The 16,673-nt window shown below is 37.8% G+C and overlaps 2 protein-coding genes across 7 annotated transcripts in view; both read left to right on the top strand.

Moving 5' to 3' along the window:
• Nucleotides 1-6,010, top strand: part of DNAH12 (dynein axonemal heavy chain 12) — a 61,971-nt gene extending 55,961 nt beyond the window's left edge. For 3 of the 4 annotated variants that reach the window (XM_027700441.1, XM_027700440.1, XM_027700442.1), the window contains 8 exons: nt 233-466; nt 882-1,067; nt 1,582-1,685; nt 2,839-3,043; nt 3,237-3,374; nt 3,928-4,019; nt 4,258-4,325; nt 5,449-6,010. In XM_027700441.1, coding sequence (XP_027556242.1) covers nt 233-466; nt 882-1,067; nt 1,582-1,685; nt 2,839-3,043; nt 3,237-3,374; nt 3,928-4,019; nt 4,258-4,325; nt 5,449-5,639 — 1,218 coding nt within the window. In that variant the 3' untranslated portion in view covers nt 5,640-6,010. The remainder of the gene's footprint in view (nt 1-232; nt 467-881; nt 1,068-1,581; nt 1,686-2,838; nt 3,044-3,236; nt 3,375-3,927; nt 4,020-4,257; nt 4,326-5,448) is intronic. The other variant, XR_003536960.1, reaches the window with a different exon arrangement.
• Nucleotides 6,011-6,421: 411 nt separating this feature from the next.
• ASB14 (ankyrin repeat and SOCS box containing 14) overlaps nt 6,422-16,673 on the top strand; it is a 35,829-nt gene continuing 25,577 nt past the window's right edge. Inside the window, exons 1-9 of one of the 3 annotated variants that reach the window (XM_027700448.1) lie at nt 6,422-8,530; nt 9,048-9,103; nt 9,796-9,927; nt 10,021-10,179; nt 12,063-12,308; nt 13,565-13,736; nt 14,668-15,211; nt 16,047-16,200; nt 16,294-16,637. In XM_027700448.1, coding sequence (XP_027556249.1) covers nt 8,403-8,530; nt 9,048-9,103; nt 9,796-9,927; nt 10,021-10,179; nt 12,063-12,308; nt 13,565-13,736; nt 14,668-15,211; nt 16,047-16,200; nt 16,294-16,487 — 1,785 coding nt within the window. In that variant the 5' untranslated portion in view covers nt 6,422-8,402 and the 3' untranslated portion in view covers nt 16,488-16,637. Of the gene's footprint in view, nt 8,531-9,047; nt 9,104-9,795; nt 9,928-10,020; nt 10,180-12,062; nt 12,309-13,564; nt 13,737-14,667; nt 15,212-16,046; nt 16,201-16,293; nt 16,638-16,673 lie in introns of those variants that run through there. The other 2 variants (XM_027700449.1, XM_027700450.1) reach the window with 2 other exon arrangements.

The following is a 16,673-nucleotide window of genomic DNA, read 5'->3' as shown; positions in this document are numbered from 1 at the left end:
TGAATTGCTGAGTAATTTTGATATTCATAACTATTAACTCCTATTTGTTTTAAATAGTAATTTTTTCCTGAAAAAAAATATTTCACAATTTGAGTTTTCAACACTTACAGAGAAAACTCCGTAAAGTGCAGCTTTGCACACGCTGTAGCTGCCAACCTTCTAGTCTGTTAGATCACACTGTTGTTCTGCAGATCTTGCAAGTCTCTAGAATCAACCATGTCTTCTGTTTCAGCTGTTCATCAATGAATACAGCCATGTTCCTTTTGAGGCTGTCTCTTACCTGACTGGGGAGTGTAACTATGGAGGCCGAGTGACAGATGACTGGGACAGGCGTTTGCTGCTGACGATGCTGGATGACTTCTACAATCCGGACATCATTGAAAATCCTCACTACACTTTTTCTCCCAGTGGCAACTATTATGCTCCACCAAAAGGCACATATGAGGAATACATTGAGTTTATTAAGGTAAAAAGTAGCAACAAGCTTTTGAAGTGTTACAATGATGAAGCAGTACGAAAGAAATACTTAAATGTTTCTCTGCCTTAGAAAGGTGGTTTTGCAGAACATTAAATTGTGTGCTCGGCTTCTTGCCTAACACCCCTGTATGATCCTTGCCATGATCCAGAATGTTTCTGAGAGGGAATCAGTAAGTAGGTAGGAAGACCTATAGCATAGATAGTCGAGAATTCCTTGGAAATGTCTTTCTGTGTGAGAAGTGATGGCTCTGTCACTAGCAATTGCCTGCAAATACCTGCTGCTAAGGTCCTTATCCACCTGCAGTTAAGTCAGTGGTAGTTTTTCACTCGACTTCTAAAGAAAGCTTGGATCTGATTCCTAGTGTGCTGCTTTATCCATGCAGATGTTTATTATTTTGTCCTAGAGTCTTCCCTTTACTCAGCAACCAGAGATATTTGGCTTGCATGACAATGTGGATATTGCAAAAGATCTTCAGGAAACTAAGACCCTCTTTGAATCTCTGCTTTTAACACAAGGAGGAGGCACTCAGGGAGCTTCTGGAGGAGGTGACAGCACCCTTTATGCAATTGCAGATGATATTCTCAGCAAGGTATTGTATTATACAAATGACTTCCATTTATCTTTTTTCAAAGCAGAAATTCCTTAACTACAATCTTAAGTTTCTGTTGGATTTCCTGTTGGAAGGAAAACCTTCTGGGAAGAATTTAGTGCAATGTGCAAGTTAGAACTGGTGTGGCTGTAACATACCTCAGCCATATTTCAGTTAAAAGAAGTTTTATTAAATAGGTAGAATACAGGAGAAAGAGAGAGAAAATAGAGCAAAGAGAACTTGAAGAACAGTTGATTCATTCATATGAACAGGTTTAAACTTAATAAATTGAATAGGATTCGTAACTTTTCATGATACTAAAAAGTCTAAGTGGTTTTTAAAAGATGAACATTTTTATTCAGATTGAATTACTGAATACTGTATTGATAGGATACTAATCAGAAAGTTTAGTGGTATTATTACTCTGCAAATATTCACATTTGCATGCCTTGAATGATCAAAACCATTGCATAATAATATATGGAATGATTTTCAAATACGTTGTCATTTACAGCTTCCAAATGATTTTGACATTGAAAATTGCCTACTTAAATATCCTGTGAGATATGAAGAAAGTATGAACACTGTGCTGGTGCAAGAAATGGAAAGATTTAACCAGTAAGAATGTTCTATTTTATTATAATTCTATTTGCAGGAAAAATTTTCTGTGAATCATACACTGTAAGCTCTGTTGTGTGAAATATTTCATTTGTTTTGTTCGCTTCTAATTGTCTGCAGTGATATCTGCAGTCCAAGCACCATTGCTCCTTGTGTAAAGTCAGAGTGTAGGATGGCTGTCAGGAAAAACGGTCTAGGGGCAAAATGTACTGAAAGAGAAAAATATATGATAGAAGAAGGGAGTGTGAGGAAGCTCTGGGAAGAGAGAATACAAACAATATTTTTATGTTCCTTTTTTTTTTAAACTTCCCTTTCCCTTTCACCATCTTTATCTTCAATTATATTTTATTTTCCTCATATTTCTGACCTGTAGGGTAAAGGGTTTAGAAACTGTAATACATGCACAGTTTTAGTTTATGAAACCTTTCCCTTGATAGATGGAAATATTTCTGTATATTTCTTTATTGTCTCATATACTTCCATTTGTAAAATTTCCTTTCCCCCCCTTTTTTTCTGATGCCTTTTTTCCCTAGACCTGATTTGCTCAATTACTCTCCTAGGATTACAAACCTATAATCACTTTCATTTTTCTATTTGATTCCCTAATCTCTTTTTTGACTTTGTTTCCTAATTTTCTGTCTTATCTTTGCATGCCTCTCCATTCCTTCTTTCTGATTTTTCTTTGTCCTCCTCCTTTTCTATTTTTCTCTTCACATTTCCTGCTCCATTTTCTCCCTAATTCTCTCTGGCCTTCAGTCTCCAAGTTATCCTTGTTGTAAACCCTACCCACCTCTTCTTTTGGAATCTAAACCTTTTTCCTTCATTTAGTATATGGTGGATAGATTTGGAGTTCCAAATTTATCCTCTTACCTAACAACACAGAGTATATCAGAGATAACAAAGGAAATTATTACTGTTCCTAGTCTTAAATAAATCTGCGCAAATCCATGACTTGACAGATGTGGCTAATTGTGTGTACATGTGTGTGTGTATGTATATATATATATGTATGTGGGTATGTGTATGTATGTATTAGGTGTACAAGCTCTATAGATGATTCCATAGTCAATTTTTTAAAATTTCTTTCCAGTGCCACTGTCATGTTTTACAAATCGTGCAAAATGTGTGAAAAATTTATATTTTCTAATTCCAGTTTAATCCGAACTATTCGTATTACACTAATTAACCTGAAGAAAGCCATTAAAGGACTGGTTGTTATGGATGCTGAGCTGGAGGCTCTGTCTGGCAGTCTCCTTATTGGAAAAGTTCCTGAGAAGTGGGCACAACATTCCTACCCAAGTCTAAAGCCATTAGGGAGCTACATTGTAGATTTGCTAGCAAGGCTGAAGTTTTTACAGGTAATGTACAAGAGGCAGGGCTGCCAATTAGTTAATCTGCTTTTTCATATCATTTGTCCTTTATGTTAAAGGATTATTGGGAAAGGAGGGATAGGCTTTGTTTAGATTTTCTGAGTACGGTTATGGAGAAAATTGTCAAAGAGTGTGAGATTTCTCTTTCTGATTATTGAATGTGTCACTTTTTTCCTTCCAGGATTGGTATGAATTAGGGAAGCCCCCCGTTTTTTGGCTGTCAGGATTCTATTTTACTCAAGCTTTCCTAACTGGAGCAATGCAAAACTATGCTAGGAAACACAGAATCCCTATTGACCTTCTGGGATATGAATTTCAGGTATGGACAAGTTATAAATTAATCTTTTATTAATCTGAGTCCTGATGTTGTGGTGAGATGTAGTAAAGAAATCCTGACTGGAAGGTTCATTTTGCAACTAACTCACTGCAGTCTGAAGACATACATGTATTTCTTTGGTAAGGTTGGCATACCATACATATATATATATGGTATCATATATATATATATATGATAAAATATACTATATATATAATATATATTCATAATATATAATATAACATCTGTAGAAGAGGTATATTCGAAGTGATGAAAAGTAATTCTGTCATTGGACCTGGGCCTCCACTCAAGAAAACAGCCTATATGGTTCATATTTGTCTGTGTGATTCAAGCCTCATTTTATAACCTCTATAAAGATCATTAACAAACCCACAGAAATCTGCTCTCTATGGTTTTGAATAAAAGTAGCACTGAAAGGAAGGTGTTACTATATTATTCCCAATTTGGATTGATCTGAAAATTGGCTGATGGCATAATACCTTAAAAAGCAAAGAGCAGGGGAAGTTTAATAACATGGAAAATTTACTTCTTGTAGGTTATTCCTCAGGATACTGCTGATACTGCACCAGAAGACGGTGTTTATATCCACGGATTATTTTTAGACGGAGCTCGCTGGGACAGGACAAAGTCAGTAGCCAAGTTTTTTCCTGTAGTTCTGGAAAGCTTTCTTAGATGCTCAAACAAGATTGACTGAAATATTTTGAGTGATACTTTTCACATTATTGAAATAACATCCCAAATTAAATACTCTCTCATTAATGGAAAATGGGGAAGAAAAAGCCAACAAACTATCAAGCAACAACCAAAAAACACCCACCAAACCCCTCAAGCCACAAATAATCACTTTGTTGCTTTCTCTCCCCAGGGGACTGTTGACTGAGCAGTATCCCAAAGTGCTCTTTGACGCCATGCCAATCATTTGGATAAAGCCAAGTGAGTATAATTTCTCTGATATGAGCTATTCAACAAGAAATTGCAACAGTGGTTTCCTTTTTTACTGAAGATCAGTGTCCTCACCCAAGTACCCAAATGTGCACAGAATTCATGTTCATCTGACCTGGGACTTTCCTGTCAAAAGTGGGGCCTGCTCGCTGGAGTCGGTCCCACCCTGTCTGAGCCCTGGGCCTGTCCCGCTCCCCAGAGATATTTAGAATTATGAATGAGATGAAAAGACTAGTTAAATGAATTTTTTGTAAATATGGTCGGTTGCTCCCAGTCTATTTTTCAACAAAAAGTTAATTTGGGTAGGAAAGCACATGGTACTTGAATTCCTGGCTCTACTCAAGTTGAGGGGAACTTTCAACTGAGTTACAGAGACTCAGTATTTTACCTCATGTGATTTAGCAAGGTTTGCTCAGGTTATTTTTAGCTGCTGTGCCAACTGCCTGTCATACTAGTAAGTAGTTTTTCACAACTCTTGTTTTCTTTGATTAGGAGTAAATCCCTGTTTTACTTACTCACATAATCACAACTTTCTACTGCAACAGTTAAAACTTAGATGTTGTCAGCAGATAGGCAGTCTTAAAAATTCCCACTTTTTCTGCCTGTGCTTTCTCTTGAGGTTGGATGAATCTGCTCAGACCTGCATGATTTTAGGCTTTCCACAAGTTCCATGTAAGCAGTCTGGGCATACAAAGAGTTCCTGCAGAGTTCTGTCCTTGGATCTCAGGTGTCTTGAATTGCAGTTAGTTCTGTGGCAGCTGGACCAGAATTCTTGTAGAGCTGTTAAAAGCTCATGTATAATCTATGGTTAAACTAGGTAACTATGCAGATTTTAATGTTTCTTTGAGTATTACAAAGCTAGTAGAATCACAGGAAGGCATTGAATCCTGAAAACAAATTGTGGATAAATTAGTTCTGTTTAAAAACAAAAGAAACCACACAAGAGAACACAAAAAAAAGAAGTGGGATAATTTTATTCTGTTGCTACAAAACAATTTTGCATTTTTATTTAGCTTTAAAGATGTTACTGAAAATACTTCATATTTGCATGTAGATTATGTTTGTATGAATAGATCTGCTGAATGTAATGGATTACTTTGGGGTTCTTTTGAAGCTCCAAAATCAGACATAAAGGAATCCAATGCCTACGTTTGCCCACTCTACAAGACAAGTGAGCGCAAAGGAGTCTTGTCAACCACTGGTCATTCCACCAACTTCGTCATTGCCTTGAGGCTCGACACGGACAAACCCGTCCAGCACTGGATCAAGAGAGGGGTTGCACTGCTCTGCCAGCTGGATGACTGACTCTGGGCACTCCACAAGATCCTGTTCTTTTTGTTGGCTTATACAGGAAGTGGAACACAGTGTGTAAAAGAAACATCTGGAGTTTTTTATATTAAGAGGGCTACAAATACTTTCTGATCCTCAATATTTTGTCTTAATTAAATATGTGTTGTTATTATTAGTGTCTTTACAATCTATAAACAAACAACTAAGATTTTAGCCCTTGGTAATATTATTATTGTGTGAACATCAGTTTAATGCCTTAGTTAAATATCACAAAATGTATCTTAATGGAATATGAAAGTAGTCTGCACTTTCTGAGAGAAACATTAAGGGCAATAAAGTTGATTCTGCACATTTGTTCTCTTGAAAAATAAAAAAAAATTACTCAAGCATTCTTCCTAGATTTCCTCTAGCAAGGAACTCTTTCCACCTTGCATTCAGGTACATCGTCATTTCTTTGTATGGATCCCTCTGTAAAATACAGTGGAAATAACTCCATCCTGCCATCACTATTACAACTGAGCATCTTATTCCCTCATTTCCCTTTGTTGGGTGTTACACCAGTGTAAGTCTGTCTTTCTGAAACTCCTTTTTCCTTTAAAAACTCTGTTTATTTCTCATTTGCTTTTCTATTTATATTACTGGGAATTGTGACTAAGCAATCAGAAACATAATAATTTTAATAGTATTTTGACTTGATTTTATTTGCTTATTTGTGTTTACTATTATTGTTTTTAGTTTTTATGCTGTCTTACCCTTTTAAGTAAGCTCCTAACACTGTCTTCAGTTTTTTCTTTTAGGATAGCACTGAAGAATTTTCTTTTCATAATGTAATAGTTGCTGCTATAGTTCTCAAATTTTCATTCCAAAAACATGAAAATTTTTACAAGGAAACTGGACTTTTAATTCCTTCTTTTGTTCATACCATTTGTCAGGTCAAATTATTAAACATTACTGGCCTGTGTGAAAGAAACATGGACAAAGTCCCAGCCTGTCTCATGATCGGGTATTTATAGGGAGCTATTAATGGACATGGGCTCTACAGAGATCATTTGCAATCCTGAAAATATCACTTTCAACTTAATAATTACTTCTTCAAAGTGTGAGGTCTTCCCTCTTTCAGAAGGTGAGAAAAACCAGTATATTTTCTCAATTCGTAGGAAAATTAGTAGTCAATTTATGAAAAGAAGTAGTCTAGAGTTAAAATGTTTCTGTACTCACTGTGCCATAGTATAATCCATTACTAACAGTTTGTATATGTTGCTAATAATATTTCTCTTCTTTGCTACATGTACTATTACAGAGCAAAGCCTTGCAATCACACTTTAGGTGGATCAGGTAACAAATTAAATGCTGCAGGTTTGCTGTGAATTACTGCTGCCCAACTTTAAGATGTTTCTAGAATTACTCTGAACTTTGTAAGTGGCGTGTTGACAACTTCCTTAATTTTGCTGTGCTCATTCATTTTGCCAATTTGTTTATTTGCTTTCAGTTTTACTTATTTATTTTATTTTATTTTTCCCTGTAGTTTTGAGGGTTTCTTTCAGACCAACTGTCTTGGAAGACAGAAGCAGATGTTTTGATAAGGTAAAACAGATGAGAGGTTTGAGCCTAACAGACCATCTGTGATTTTAACCTATAATAGCATGTAGCTGAATATACAGAAGGACAGTGGGACTGCTTAACAGTGTACATCTACATCCATTATGCTATTTAGTGATCAGTTTAATTGTTAATAATTTTTTACTATTTCTTCATATATTTTAACATTTAGACTTAATACAGTACCAATTGGATTTAATTCTATGCTTCATTGTTTTTCTTGCAATCTTTAATTGAACCCTTTCAATATGGAGAAGTTTTATGTGTTTGGATTTTGGGTTTTGATTTGGGTTTTTTTTTTAAATAATGCTATTCTTAAGCTTTTTTGTGTTATTAACTCAATTGTGGTTACACCAGTGTGTTTTATTTCTGCTTGTATTTGGATATATACTGTTGCAGTATTTTGGTTATATCCCTTAAAAGCATCAGAAGCAAACAGGCATGCATGGATGGAGGCAGAATTTTAAGTTTATCTGTTGTAAAAGGCAGTAGATTTGGTACATAAGGTGGTGAAGTTGATGTTTTTCCAAGCATGTTTGATGTTGTTTCAGTTGAATGGCTGGTGCACATAATAGCACAAATCTGCAATACTTTCCTGACTACCAGATATTGCCCTAACAATGTCTTTGTTGAAACAGTTTGAACAAGAGCTATTATTAAAAAATTTCATGTCCTTCACTTGCCCTTCCCTTCCAGGCCTGCTGTGAACAAACAGGAAAAACATCCTGTATTTTATTGCACATTTGTTTTCCCACTAAGGAAACATCAGAGCTCGATTGTGATGATATTTGAGTGTCTAAATGACTTAAGAGGGAATGACTGTTTATCTAAAAGCGAAGTTTTGCCTATTTTTGTTGCTTTCTAGGAAGCAATGCCAGAACAAGTAGCTATTCTGTATGTTCAGTCTGTGGAACAGAGAAAAAAGCTGGGACATGCTACAGGAGTAGAAAACCTTTACTCTGTTCTAAATAGAATAATTCTACAGTGCAAACCTAAACCCTGAAGCTTGAGATGAAAAAGTTCCAATTTGTTTATTTTAAACTATGTTCTTTTCTCTTGATACTGTAACAGTGGCTGCTGTTTCTATTACTTCAAATTGATCCTGAAGATTTAACATCTGCCTCCAATTAAAAAGCAGTGTTTCCCCACACAAAGTGATCCAGGTTGTGCTGATTTGCCATGTATAATTCTGTGTATATGTTTGATGACAATTCTGATGAAGAAATCCCTACCCAACGAGCTATTCAGGAAAGCTTACAGGAGAGGCACAAAATTGAAACAAGTGGCTGTGCAACAGAGGCTGAAAGGTAATAAGTTATTGCTTCTATTTTGGTTTTTGGCATTATTGTAAGCATGTGGTAACCTTTCTTTCCTTTGTGACTCCCTATATTGGATTGCTCTGACCTTGTCTCATGGGTACTGGAAACCACTGGTAGCTCACTTGGTCTGAGTTCTCCATGAAAAAGTATACCTGTTTCCTTGAAAATACGGGAATGTAGGAACCTTTCAGATGATGTGTTACATCAATATCTAAAGGAGTACAAGGCTTTATGAAGAAGATAAGTAGGTGATATAAAATTAGATTATTATGGTAGCTTCCCCTCATCTTAGTATTTAATTTTTTACGTGAAAAAATCAATATTTGTGGTGTGAGGGGAAGACCAGCAAAAAACTGTTTTAATGTGATAAACCCTGACAAAATTGATGTAACTTAGAGAAATCTAACATGTAGTCTAGACTTGAGTATTTAAATTAAGGTATAATTATATCCTGAACTTCACATTAATTTTTACTTCTCACTCTATTCTTGTTCTGTTTGTGCAGTTTCCAGTCTACTAGAAGTAAAGAACATGGAAAGATAATTGCAGCAATTCAGACAGTTAAGTACAAATACCCCACACTAAGCCTGTACTCCTGGGAATTGCTGAGCAATGCCTACATATGAAGTGTTTGATCACCTGATTTAAGTGCAGTTTTTCTTTATGTAGTCTTGGGAAGAATAAGGCAACTAAAACCAGGACATCCAAACTAACTTAGATATGATCATGGTAATGGGATGGGTTCAAGTGTCACCCTTTTCAGAAATTCCAGTGCTTCATCTCCTGAAATTAGGGGAAAATTCCAGGCCTTTCTTTTAAAATAAGCAGTTTTGAAGTATAAATTGATTAGTCCATTAATACTTCATAACATTTTTCAAGATACTTTGCAAGATACCCAGATTAAAAAGCTTTCTCTACCTGAAGAGTGTTCCAATACTGTTCCTTAACTGCAAAACTGTAGTGTATTCCAATATGAAATGCAATATTGCTCATGAGAGGATTGTACTTGAAATATTTTAGTAATGTTATTGTAAGTTTTTTTTTTCCATGTATAATTCAAAATGCTTTTTGAGTCAATGTTGATCATTGATTGTTCCATTCATGTAAACTTTCCTCTGAGAAAAAATTGCTCTGACAAAGCAGGTTGTTTATTCCAGATACACTGATGGGATAAATGGCACTCAGTAGATTAGTTGCCTGAATTTTGTCTTATGGTTAGTAATGGGATATGTGTCTGTCTTAAAACACCACAGGCCAAGAAGAGGCCTTGAAGAAGTTGGTGAAGCACAGTTCTGCCTTTGAAGAAGCAGATGAGCAAGGCTGGCTTCCTGTGCATGAAGCTGCAGCACAGCTAAATAAGAACATCCTTGAAATAACTATGAAAGGTACAGAGTCCTCCTGGTTTTCCACCAAAAAGTTTTTACAAAATTGAGTTTAATCACTCATATTCAAATGTGTTCTGCTGTTCTGCATTTCAGCCTCCCATGCCAGTACCTGGGAACAGACCACTCTAAAAGGGGAAACACCTCTGCTGGTGGCAGTAAGCAATTGCCTTGTGGACAATGTCTGCTTGCTCCTGATCAATGGCTGCAATCCCAACGTTAAGAATGAAGAGGGAGATTCTCCTTTAGTTATAGGTGAATACCTTATTTAGGGGTGGAGAGGTGAGGGAGTTAGATGAGATCATACTTACACATTGTAGGGTTTAATTTGACTTATTATTAAAATATTTTGCTATAAGAAGGAAAAATTTTAATCTCAGCATTGAATGTGTCTGCCCTTGCCTGTTTTTCTTAGATGATAGCAGGGCTTCAAATAAGTTGTCTGTTCCAAGTTAGGGTCTGTCACCACAAAGTTCTTTGCATTATTTATTAATTGAAGTTTTCCCATAAACATGGAACTTGGAGAAGTAAAATATCTTTCCATGAAGTCTGATCCAATGTAGAGAGCTCCAGATGCCTACTGTCAAATTATTCCTCAGTTGCAAAGAGTTTGAAGTTCAGGTTGAACGTACATGAATCAATTAGCTTTCTCCATGAAGTGCAGAGGGTCATCCTCTGCTTTCCTTGGCATCATTTATGCAGTGGTGCCAGGCAACCAGGTCCTTCTTCATGCTATTACTGCCCTGCATGTCTGCAGGCATAAAACATTTGTATTCTCTGCCCAACATGGTATTTCTTCCATTGCATCAACCTCTCTTTCTCCAAAACCCATGATAATGGCTTTTGATTTTCAAAAAATGAAGCAAACCAGCCTGATTTATCTGCAGTATGGAGAGCACAAAACAGTGTTTGGCCCTATTTAGACCTTGCTGGCACAAATCCAAGCATGACAAGCAAAGAAGCCAAAATTCTCAGTTCAGTTCTCTTTAATGTTTTGTAATTGAGGAATAGGGTCCCATAACCAGGACCACTCTGTGTGGATGCCACTTCAATTGGATCATGCACAAGAACTGTAATTCTTGATTTACAAAGAACCATATTTTGCCAAAATGTTTTTCAAAAGTGTTCTGGGATCATTTCATTTACTTCCCTCAGTATGGGCTATGATGCCATAATTCTTACTGAATCCTAGCCAAAAAAATGAAAGTGTGTTCTCATTATCTGAGCTCTAAAGGAGCACTATAAGTTTCTTGGATTAACCTGCACATTTTTCAGTATTGGAAGAGGGTTTTTTTCAAAACTGTTGTTAAAGAGCCTACCAACCATCTATAGGACCCCCAGTCTATCCCTGTGAAATGGCTGAAGCTTCTAGTCAGGGCCACCTGCTTACAAAAGATGTAGAGAATTCCTAGACATTTTTGAAGTGCACAATATTAAAATGCATCATCCCACAAGATGGGGATGTATGGGATTTATCTAAAGCTGCTGTGTAGGTTCCAGATAATGGCACATCACAGCTCATATCACAGGATGCTGTCAGGGGCACTTCAAGCAGCTGTGGCATATGACGCTTCTCAGCCTAATCTGTCTTGATGAAGGACACTTGCTACCCTGCACAGCCTGGAAGATCAAAGAGAGAAGGAGGGAAAGGTGTTGCTTATTCATTCCATTCCTGGAGCCAATGCAAATTTCTCTTTTAAGATCCTTACAGACTCAACAGTTCAGGCTTATTAAGCTACAAAGGTATATGACACAATAATTTTAAACTTTGTTTCATATTGTAGTAACTGCTTATAAAGTTTAAATGGAGCTCTGCTGACAGCTCCTGACTCCACTAAGGCCCTGGATGTGGCCTCCATCTAGTGGTAAGGAAAGCTGTGTTCTGTTCCATCACCAAACACAACAGAGGATTACAGAGAGAGATTACCATAACATGGTTTATTTTTATGGTTAATGCTGTCCTGGAAGCAAAGAACAGACTTGTTGATAAGTTAAACCTTTCAGTGTAGGGTGACGTTTCTCAGTATATAAAGAGCACTGCAGGAACAGCTTTCCTGGACTGCCACTTTAGAGAAGCCACAGTGCGTGGAATAGCACTGAATAACATTCTGCCTGTTGCTTTGCTTGTTGTACTACAGCAATTAAACAGGATTCCTATGAGATTGCCTCCTTGTTGATAAGATCTGGTGCCAAAGTGGATTTGCAGTGTGTCCACAAGAGAACTGCTCTACACGAGGCAGCCAGACGGGGCAGGAAGGATCTGGTAGAGCTTCTCCTTCATTCTGGAGCGGATCCTGACCCTCGCAGTGGATATGGGCTCACACCCCTAGCACTGGCTGCACAGATGGGACACACGGAAATTATGGAGCTTTTACTGCAAAAAGGTAAGACTTTATAATATAGGATCTTACAGGGAGAGAAGGCTTAGGGTGGGGGTCTGTCATCAGGGTTATAAATGATGGGATGGAGTAAAGAATGCAGAGCCAGATTCTCCTCAGTGGTGCCCAGTAACAGGACAAGAGGCAATGGGCACCAACTGAAACCTGGCAAATTCTGTCTTGGGAGGGTGGCTGAACACTGGGACAGGTCACACGGATTTGTGGAATCTCCTTCCTTGGAGACGCTAAAACCCTGACTGGATGCTGTCCTGGGCAACCTGCTCTCACTGATCCTGCCTGAGCACAGGGCTGGACTGGACATTCTCCAGAGATCCTCTCCAACCTCAACTACTCTGTGGTTCAGTTTTTAGTAACATATAGCTTCAGTGGTGGTGTTCTTCAAGTGAATAGAAATTGGGAGCTACATGTGCAGTACTGAAATGTTTAAAGCTCTCTGTCCCAACAGAGAAAAGTATTCCTGAATGCAGAGGCAAAAAATTGTTCTTATCTCAGTACCCATATACATAGGCTAAAGTATTTAGTCTATTTACATACATTTTTATTAGTCTTCTGCAAGTTCTGTGGTTGGATTAAAACTGATTATTGTAAGATATGCCTTTAGAAACAGCAGCAGAAATAACTCACCTTACTAAAGAATATTAAATGCTATCTGCACCAAGAGGGTTATTGTGATGTAGTTAAGTAAAGGCCTGATAAAAATCACATTTTATAAGGTTAAAATAATATATTTTATTTCACAAATATTTTGTATTTGTAATTGTTTTAAAATGCTCTATTGTTTTCTCATGTGGACAGGTCACCTTAGGGAAGCCCTGACAACATTTATTGTGGGGAATTTTACATGATGGTTCAGCAGCACTGGAACTGGATTGCATGGATACTGAGTTCTCTCATATTTGCAGTTATATCTGTCTGGTCTTTGTAAAGTAAAATATTTAGAGAGCATTCTATGTAAGCCAAAAAGCAATTGTTTGGATGAATAAGAACCAAACCACTTGCTGGCCCAGTTCTAGCAGCAATTCTTACCATGTAATTGTATTCAAAGCAATTTGGACCATCTTGTTTCCAGGATTACATAAACACATCTAAAATCAAGGATCCAGCATGAAGGTTTGTGCCCACATTGGTTTTATTTGGTGAAGAATAGAATTCCCAATACCCATCACTGGAGGGTTGGAGACATTCATTACAGCTGGGTGTGTACAGTGACTCCTCTGAAAATCCTCACTGCTTCTTTCCAGGTGCAGATGTTCTTTCACAGGCAATGGATTGTGCTTCTGTATTATTTGAAGCAGCAGGAGGAGGAAATCCAGATTCTGTGAGTCTTTTACTAGAATATGGGGCTGATGCCAATGTACCAAAGCACTCGGGTCATTTGCCAATCCACAGAGCTGCATATAGAGGACACTTTCTGTGAGTTAATATACTTAAAAATCAAGTAATAATGATAGCACAAATATTAACTTCGCTAATTCTATCTCATTCAAAGCAGGCAGCAAATCTGAAGTTTTGTAAAAGGAATTGTTTTTTATTGTGTAAATATACTGTTCTGTGTCTGAATGTAAGAGACCAGTTAGTATAAAATCACTTTATCCTAAACATTTTAATCCCTGTAGTATTTCCCAACTTGTCACAAATAATAACACTGTCCAGGCTGATGTTGAGATTCTTGGGACGTCCTCACTCTCTTTGGGTCTGTGTCTCATTTCCACCCTATCGCAGCAAGGTGAATACACCAAATAGGCAAATAGAGTTAGGGAATAAGAGCTATCCTTATTTAAAAGAAAGTAAGGTTACTGGAAGATATTTTAGCTAAAATCACAACCAGTAAGTGAGAAACAAGAATCTGAGGATTCTTAATTCCTATCGTAATATTTTAAATATATTAAGTTACATTTAAACTTAAATGTATATATTACATTTTAGATTATATGCATTCATGTTAAAATATAGTATATTCTAATTCCTACGGGTTAAGCAATAACATTGTGCTCTTGACATTTAGGAAAAGCTTCTATTGAGAAGGAAACCTCTAGAAAGGAATGAAGTTGTTAATGAAATAAATATATATATATAAATGGAATATAGAATAATATTTTGATTCTGTTATAGTATAATAGAATAATATTTTATGTATAGCAGGTGTTAAGTCAGTATCCATTGAAATTTAATTGTTAGCAATTCAAGTCAATTTATACTTGTCAAGGTACTGATTTAGTAGATTAAGATGATTTTTACAGTCATGATGAATTCTGAAGTCCAGCAACACAGAAAAATTCCAAGATAAGTTAAGTGAAGCACTATGTTTAAGAACCTGAGATTCTTCTTTTTTTTAATTTTTCAGAGCCCTAAAATATTTAGTTCCAGTTACAGATTTTGCTGCCATTAAAGAAAGTGGGATAAGTCCAGTTCACTCAGCAGCAGCAGGAGCACATCCACAGTGCCTTGAGTTTCTCCTCAAGTCTGGGTTTGATGCCAATTTTATGCTGGATCAGCGAGTTCGCAAAGGCTACGATGACCACCGGAAATCAGCCCTGTATTTCGCTGTGTCCAACGGGGATCTCTGTTCCACACGGCTGCTGCTGAACGCCGGAGCCCTGACAAACCAGGATCCCATCAACTGTCTTCAGATCGCCCTGAGAATGGGCAATTACGAGTTAATGAACCTGCTGCTCCGCCACGGGGCCAACGTGAATTACTTCTGCAGAGTGAACACCACGCACTTCCCCTCGGCGCTGCAGTACGCCCTGAAGGACGAGGTCATGCTGAGGATGCTGCTCAACTACGGGTACAACGTGCAGCGCTGCTTCGACTGCCTCGGGGGAAACCACTGCCACTCGCAGTATGTCACTGACGGCTGGACCTCCACTGTCATCAAAGACACGATGGTGAGTGCAGCACACGGCTCCGTGTGCTGTGCTGCTACCAGTGTCCTTCCTAAAACTGAATGAAAAGGGACGTAATGCAGCGTCAGAAAAGGAAGGTTTGAAACTGTCAGGCAGTTTATACATAAAGATAGAATAGACAAGGCTTTAAAATCGAACAGATGTTGCCATGACGCCTGGTTCATGGCAGCAAATGATTGCAAACTGTATTTCTGATTTGTGAAAAAATAGCTTATGATATCTAATGATCAGTATGGCATTGGTTTTCCAGAGCAGTCTTGTCCATGCTGTGAGAGCAGGGACTTGCAGGCTGGCAACACTGGAAGGCTGTTCTAAAGACCCTGGAGCTGGCAGGATAAGCACTGAGCAGCAGTTAACGAGCCTGGACCAACCTAAAGAGGGTCCTGGAGACACCCATCAGTGTCATTGAGTAGCAGTTTGTAAAGTCCATTTGAAACTAATAAACCCTTCTTTAACCTAAAGATAAAGGGCTGAGGGGTGCACTGGGCTGGTGGATCCCCCTGTTCAGCATGCTAGGACAGAAGTCTAAATTCCCCTTAGGTATTTGCAGCACTTCTTTTTAAGCACTTAGGTACCAAATATATAGCTGTTTAAGTTTATTTTTGGATCTAGTACAAAATAACCACCTCTCAGATTTTCAGATTCTACTGGTGAGGCTTAATGCAAGCTGTGACAGCCTCTGAAGCCCCTTGAGTGACAGAACACTCGTTCTGCCTTGGATTCTCCACAAGTTACTCAGTTGCTCTTGTCCTGCATAGACAGAAATCATTTGCAGCAGTATTGAATAGTATCCCATTAAACATATTGTTTCTCTCAGTTCTGTGAAGTGATAACCTTGTCATGGCTGAAGCACGTGTCTGGGAAAGTCGTGCGAGTGATGTTAGACTACGTTGATCACGTCAAGATCTGCTGGAAGCTTGAAGCAGTTCTCAAAGAACAGAAACTCTGGCCAGACATCCACTTCATTTTAAGTAAGTATCTGTTTACATTTGAAATAAAAACAAGCTGTTTGGGGATTGGGGCCTTTTTGCTGGTAGTATTTTAATTTGCATTCTCATTTCTAGCAAATCCTCGCTCTCTGAAGCATCTCTGTCGTCTGAAGATCCGGGAATGCATGGGCCGGCTGCGTCTCCGCTGTCCTGTCTTCATGACCTTCCTTCCACTGCCAAACTGCCTGAAAGACTACATACTGTACAAGGAATATGACCTTTATGGACAGGAGAACTTCACAGGAATCTACAACCTCAGCTGTACATAAGTATTAGCTCTATATTTTGAAGGGAATGTTCTCATGGATAAGACTGTTGTGCAGCTGCTTTTTTCTTTTGGGATTTTATCTCCTATGTGTATTAAGGAATGCCAGCATTCCCCCCTCGCCCCCTGAAGAAACTGGGGAGAACCCCAAAATGTAAGTATTGGTGATCCCATTCTATGTATCTCCTGG

This window comes from Neopelma chrysocephalum, unplaced genomic scaffold (assembly GCF_003984885.1).
Source record: "Neopelma chrysocephalum unplaced genomic scaffold, ASM398488v2 Primary Assembly neopelma1_147, whole genome shotgun sequence".
Lineage (NCBI taxonomy): Eukaryota > Metazoa > Chordata > Aves > Passeriformes > Pipridae > Neopelma > Neopelma chrysocephalum.
This window is presented reverse-complemented; position numbering and strand designations above follow the sequence as displayed.